The sequence below is a fragment of the Triticum aestivum genome, chromosome 2A, assembly GCF_018294505.1.
Source record: "Triticum aestivum cultivar Chinese Spring chromosome 2A, IWGSC CS RefSeq v2.1, whole genome shotgun sequence".
In the NCBI taxonomy this organism is placed as follows: Eukaryota; Viridiplantae; Streptophyta; class Magnoliopsida; order Poales; family Poaceae; genus Triticum; species Triticum aestivum.
The window spans coordinates 380314247-380319831 of record NC_057797.1 but is presented as its reverse complement, the minus strand read 5'-3'; the positions used below and the strand labels follow the sequence as shown (position 1 = coordinate 380319831).

Genomic DNA, 5585 nt, shown 5'->3' with positions numbered 1-5585 from the left:
AGCGAGGAGGACGGAGCGAGCCGTCTATCGGGAGGACAAGCGTTCACGGAAGCAGACCGTTCAATTGAAACTGAAGCTACGAGAAATGTCAGGGTGGGACTTCGAGGACGAGCAGTATGCTGACGCCTATATCCAAACGTCGGAGGAGGACATTACCGAGTCGGAATTAGAAAACGACGAGCGTTTGGTTTTTTTTATCTGTGTACGCTAGAAATATCTATGTATCCTTTTCTATCGGAAAAAATGGTCGGCGACATCGGCGATGAGGCAGGCAGGCGAGAGTGTGCTGTTGAATGTGGAGAGGACAATGTGCCACCGACCAGCGGGCCTGAAGAGGAAAGAGGACGAGCGCACGTCCGCGCCGACGTAATTTCAGCTCAAAAATAAGCTAGAAATGGGTCGGCAGACGAACAAAAATGGACGCGCGTCTATTTGGGTCAGCGCGTTGGACCGACTTTTGTGCCCGCGCGGACCCAAACTAAGGGCGGCGAACGAAATGGATCGCCCATTGAAGTTGCTCTAACGGCCCAATCACTTCTCTCCTCCATCCATAAAGAGAGACTTCATTGCTCCATCCATGGCCGACACCGCCTGACCTCTTCCTCCTCGCGACCGGCGACCATGGCGTCCAACACCGTCAAGCTCATCGGCAAGTGCTCTGCTCCTCTCACCTTTACCCCTAATAAAAGAAATCACTAAAACCACCCTTTGCTCTCCCTACATCTTTTCTCTGATTCAGCGATTTGCTGCTCTTACCCAAACTGACTGCTCACTCTCTCCTCTGATCTTCTACCCCTCTCCGGCTCGGCCACCAGACATCGCAGTGAACTTCACTGGTAGGACCTTCTCCCTCCACCCGTAACACCTTAAAGCTGACATAATTTTTGTTCTTGGTGAGTTACTGATTCACCTTTTGTGTCATGCTGCTGAGAAGATGGCATGTTTAAGGGCATCTACCACGGCAAGCAGTGCCACTCTGCCGACCTCCCCAGCGTCCTCGCGCGAGCCTGGGCTGCCGGCGTCGACCGCATCATTGTATGAATACCTGTCTGCTGTGCCTCCTGTTTGTTCTGCTCCGGTTGATCTGTCTCAATTTCGTATGCTATAAGCACAATTCATCATTTGGTCCTACATCAGGTCACCGGAGGGTCTCTGAAGGAGTCTAGGGAAGCGCTTGAGATCGCCGAGACCGATGGTATGCCCGGCTATTATGATGCTGTATATTGGCTGACTGGTGCATGCACAGTGTTTGATGGAATGCGCCTGAGGAATTTCTTATTTGTGCGTGTGTATGCAATGCAGGGAGGCTATTTTGCACCGTGGGAGTCCACCCAACGAGATGCGGGGTAATATTGGAATATATTTCTTGCTTTGGTCGTGACTGATTTCAGAAAAAGGCTTTTGCTCCGCTTTATATATAAAGCACATATCACCAAGCACCCAGTACAAATATATGCCACCGCAACACACGCACACACCCAGGGCAAGATACATAGACGTTGAGCGAAGCAACACCATCTCTAGCACTACCACCACGAAGAGATGAAGCTACATATGACGAACCATGTGCTCCAAGGCGGCGCCTTCAAGAAGGGTACGACACCGGAGCGCCGCCACCGCCCAATCCAAAGATCAGAGTTTCCCCTGGAGCCGCATGACGGGCAATGAGACGCCTTCAAGAAGGGAACGATCTACACTGCCACCGGTCCGTCGGAAGATAGAACAGGTTTTCACCTCGGCCAACACTCACCGCCACCGAACGCCACACCCCGGCAACCACGCCGCCCACACGGCCATGGTGACCGGGCAACACCAAGGCACGGGCTCCGCCCAAGAGCACCGTGCTACCACCACCAGGGCCGCCGCCCCGGCATCCAAGACCTTGACACCATCTCACCCGAGACCCACCGCAACCCCAACGAAAGAGACGAGTGGAAAGGTCCCACCTTTCGCACCCCTGGGCGACCCCAGCGTCGAGGCCCAATAGGCCGGCGAGAACTGGCATCCACCGACCCGTCCTGCTGCCCCGAGCGCGAGACGAGCTCGGTCCTGCAGCACCGAGAGGGGGACGAGGTCAGTCCTGCTGCACCGTGCGCGAGACGAGCTCGGTCCTGCAGCACCGGGCGCGAGACGAGCGGTGGACCGCAGCTGGAAGAGGACCAGCCCTCTGATGAGAGTAGCGGCCGGGCGACGAGGAGATGGAGCGAAGGTCGAGACGGTCCGCACGCAGACGAGCCGACGCCGGAGAAGCCGGCCGCTGTCGCGGGCAGAACCGTCGAGCCACCGTGAAGCCGCCACGACACCAAGAGGCCATCCGGTGGACCTCCCCACGCCGCCGCCCACGGCCAGAGCAGCGGCCACGCCCCGCCGCTGCCCAACCCACGTCGCCCTGCGAACTCCAAGCGCCAGATCCGCTAGGCACGCACCGCCGGAACCACGAGCCGTCGGCCGACCCCCAAAGCGTTGCCAAACGCGGCCCGCGCCCCCGCAAGGTCAGCTTTGGCTGGGGCGCCGGCAGCCAACCCTGACCCCCGGCCCACACCACCACCTCCCCCTGGAGCGGAAGAAGAGAAGAGGAAGGCCCAGGCCGCCGCTGCTGCGCCGCCACCTCCGCCAGCCGGCTGCCACGGCGGAGGAAGCCGCCCGCAGCCCACACCGCCCGCAGCCCGCCCCTACCGGATCTGGATCGAGCCGCTGCCGTCACCGCACCAGCCGAGCACCACCGAGGTGCAGCCCATCACGCCACCCGCACACCCGCGCGCCATCACCTGCGCCGATGAGGGGCCGCGCCGTGGCGCCCCGCGAGAACGCCGCGACCAGATCCGGGTCGGCCGGCCCGCGCCAGCCCTCCCGCATGAGGCGATGAAGACGCCCCGCCGGCGGCGGCGGGAGGAGGAGGAGGAGAAGAGAGGTGGTGGGGCGGCCGGCGGCTAGGGTTCCTCCCCTGCCGCCCGCGGGAGCGCCAGAGGAGGAGGAGTCGGGGGGAAGCTGGGCTTCGTCTCGTGACTGATTTTGGGATGGATATGTGCATTTGTGCTTTGGTTGCCTACATTTACTACTTTTTGGATGGTTTAGGAGTTTGAGGAGAGTGGAGACCCGGAAGGGCATTTTCAGGCTCTCTTGGCTTTGGCAAAGGAGGGCATCGAGAAGGGCAAGGTGTGTATATGGATCATATGGTTGCTTGTTTGAGAATTTACACAGTGCTTGAACTGCACAACAAAAGGACAGGCATATGCTCTAGTGATGAACTTTCTCGTAATCTTTGCTTACAAACAATAGGACCCTGAGAATCTTGTCAATTAGGAAAGGAGCCCAACTCATTCATTGCTTACTGAAATATGGAGCATCATTAAGTATCCTTATGTGCTGATGTTCCTCTGTGGCAACCATTGTATGATGATATACCAATATGGTTAACAAGCTCACACAATCTGATAATCTTCCGTTGCAAAGGAAATCAATCTAATTCCATGAAGATATGATCTTTTGCGCAATAAGAATTCAGTAGTTATTCTTTGCAAAAGAAAAAGAAATTCAGTAGTTACCATGCCCTTTTCTGCTCTTTGGACACTATACTTGCAAACTCTAAGTGGATTCAGTTTCTGCAGGTTGTGGCAGTTGGCGAGTGTGGTTTGGATTATGACAGACTTCAGTTCTGTCCTTCAGATATACAGAAGAAGTATGGTCCTGCACAATCGCAAAGACAACCTGACAATTACTCGGCATTTTCTGAATGATTTTAAATTTTAGGTACTTTGAGAAACAATTCGAATTGGCTAAAGCAGTAAAACTACCGATGTTTCTTCACATGCGTGCTGCTGGTGGAGATTTCTCTGAAATCGTATCAAAAAATCTGTACAGGTAATGTTTATTCTGTAGACCACAATGACAAAACACAAAGAAAACAGTCGATGGATTATTATGTTTTAGTTGTATCCCTTCGTGAATTAAATTATACATGGTTATTTCCTATATTTGTTTCTGTGAACCACATTTCTGTTTGGTAGGTTTCCAGGTGGGGTTACACATTCCTTCACTGGTACTGCAGAAGAACGTGACAAGCTTCTTTCTATCGAGAATATGTTTATAGGTCATTTCCCTCCCTTGGTCTCACAAACCTGCATGTGAAGCAACATAATAACTGTAAAACTTCAGAACCACAAACATTCTTTCATTAGTGGCAAAAGCTATTTAGATTGGTTTAATGGCTTTTCTGATGGAAAGCCTCCATCTGGGCAATGTCACTTGAAGTTAAATTAGCATTTGATATTCTGTATTTTATTGTAATAACTCTATGATGCCTTGTAGTTTGTAAATAATAACTCTTCATGCACCACTGCAGGTATTAATGGCTGCTCTTTGAAGACTAAAGAAAATCTTGAGATTGTAGGAGGTATTCCTGCAGAGAGGATGATGATAGAGACAGATTCTCCTTATTGTGACATAAAAAATACTCATGCTGGAATCCAGTTTGTAAAATCGATCTGGCCATCCAAGAAAAAAGAGAAGTATGAACCTGGTTTAACAGTTAAGGGTCGCAATGAGCCTTGTTTAGTAAGGTATGTGGAAGCAGTTGGGCATAAAATTCTTGCTGAAGCAAATGTTTGGACTGATCTCCAAGTTTCAACTTTGTATGTCAAGTTTGCTTGCACCTGGAATGATTATTTTGCTTTTGCTTCACCAAATACTGCATTGGTTTTCTGAAGTAGATCAATCCTTATGCCATTTCTGTTCGAAACAATAAACCACTCCCTCTGTAACTTTTTATTAGACATTTTTAGAGTCCATGACAGTGTCAAAAAATGTCTTATATTAAGTTACAGAGGGAGTAGTAAATTAGATGTGTGCTTGAAATGTTGTCTTTATCAAATGAAGTTCTGACCACTTGCAATTAAAGTTTTCTGCCATGCAGCAAATTGTTTGTTTAGCCTTGCGCCTTGATGTAGAACCAAACTATTCTTTGTTGCTCTGCTCTTTTACTAGGATGTTTGAAGCATTTTATTACATCTCATTATCATGATCTGTAATCAACTGTTCGTGGACCGGAAATTGACTTCTCGTATTCTTTTGCTGTGCTAAATATTTGCACGTGACTCTTACCTCCAGATTTTTTTTGACAAAAATAGATATTTCTCCATTACAGGCAAGTCCTTGAGGTAGTGGCTGGATGCAAAGGTATTGCTGATATAGAAGGCTTAAGTAAAACTCTGTACCACAACACATGCAGGTGAGCCGTCACTAACTAGGAAACATCATACCTTCCCTCTAGACACTCTAATATGGCTAGGTTTTCTTATGTTACGCAGGGCTTTGCTACTAACGTTATCTCCAGTTTTTAGATGCTATCATTAAGTGATCTTTCTACCCTGCAGGCTCTTCTTCCCTCATGACATGGATGCTTCTGCAGATGCACAGCTTGAGAGTGGTGGTGTTACTGCAGAACAGAATAGCTGATAATGCAGAGTGAATTGTTTTGAAATATTTCATTTTTGCTTGCTCTTCGGTTTTCTGGTGTCTATGAAATATTTATGGTGTCCTAAAATTCTTCTAAATTTACAAGCTTCAATTTGAAAATGGCATCGTAT

The 5585-nt window shown here is 50.0% G+C and overlaps 1 protein-coding gene across 1 annotated transcript; it reads left to right on the top strand.

Moving 5' to 3' along the window:
* The first annotated feature begins 495 nt into the window (after positions 1 to 495).
* On the top strand, positions 496 to 5574 carry LOC123188723 (putative deoxyribonuclease TATDN1). The gene is made up of 12 exons (XM_044600957.1): positions 496 to 649; positions 816 to 836; positions 935 to 1035; positions 1138 to 1195; positions 1303 to 1346; positions 3076 to 3156; positions 3609 to 3679; positions 3751 to 3861; positions 4008 to 4090; positions 4343 to 4559; positions 5144 to 5227; positions 5373 to 5574. The coding sequence occupies exons 1-12, from the start codon at positions 622 to 624 to the stop codon at positions 5452 to 5454; spliced, it is 981 nt and encodes a 326-aa protein (XP_044456892.1). The 5' UTR covers positions 496 to 621; the 3' UTR covers positions 5455 to 5574.
* The last annotated feature ends 11 nt before the right edge of the window (positions 5575 to 5585 follow it).

Excerpts from the sequence above, each read along its gene's own strand:
- LOC123188723 (XM_044600957.1), top strand. The coding sequence starts at position 622 with ATGGCGTCCAACACCGTCAAGCTCATCG. Across the intron at positions 650-815 it reads CAACACCGTCAAGCTCATCG|ACATCGCAGTGAACTTCACT; the intron begins GCAAGTGCTCTG and ends CTCGGCCACCAG. Across the intron at positions 3,157-3,608 it reads AGGGCATCGAGAAGGGCAAG|GTTGTGGCAGTTGGCGAGTG; the intron begins GTGTGTATATGG and ends CAGTTTCTGCAG.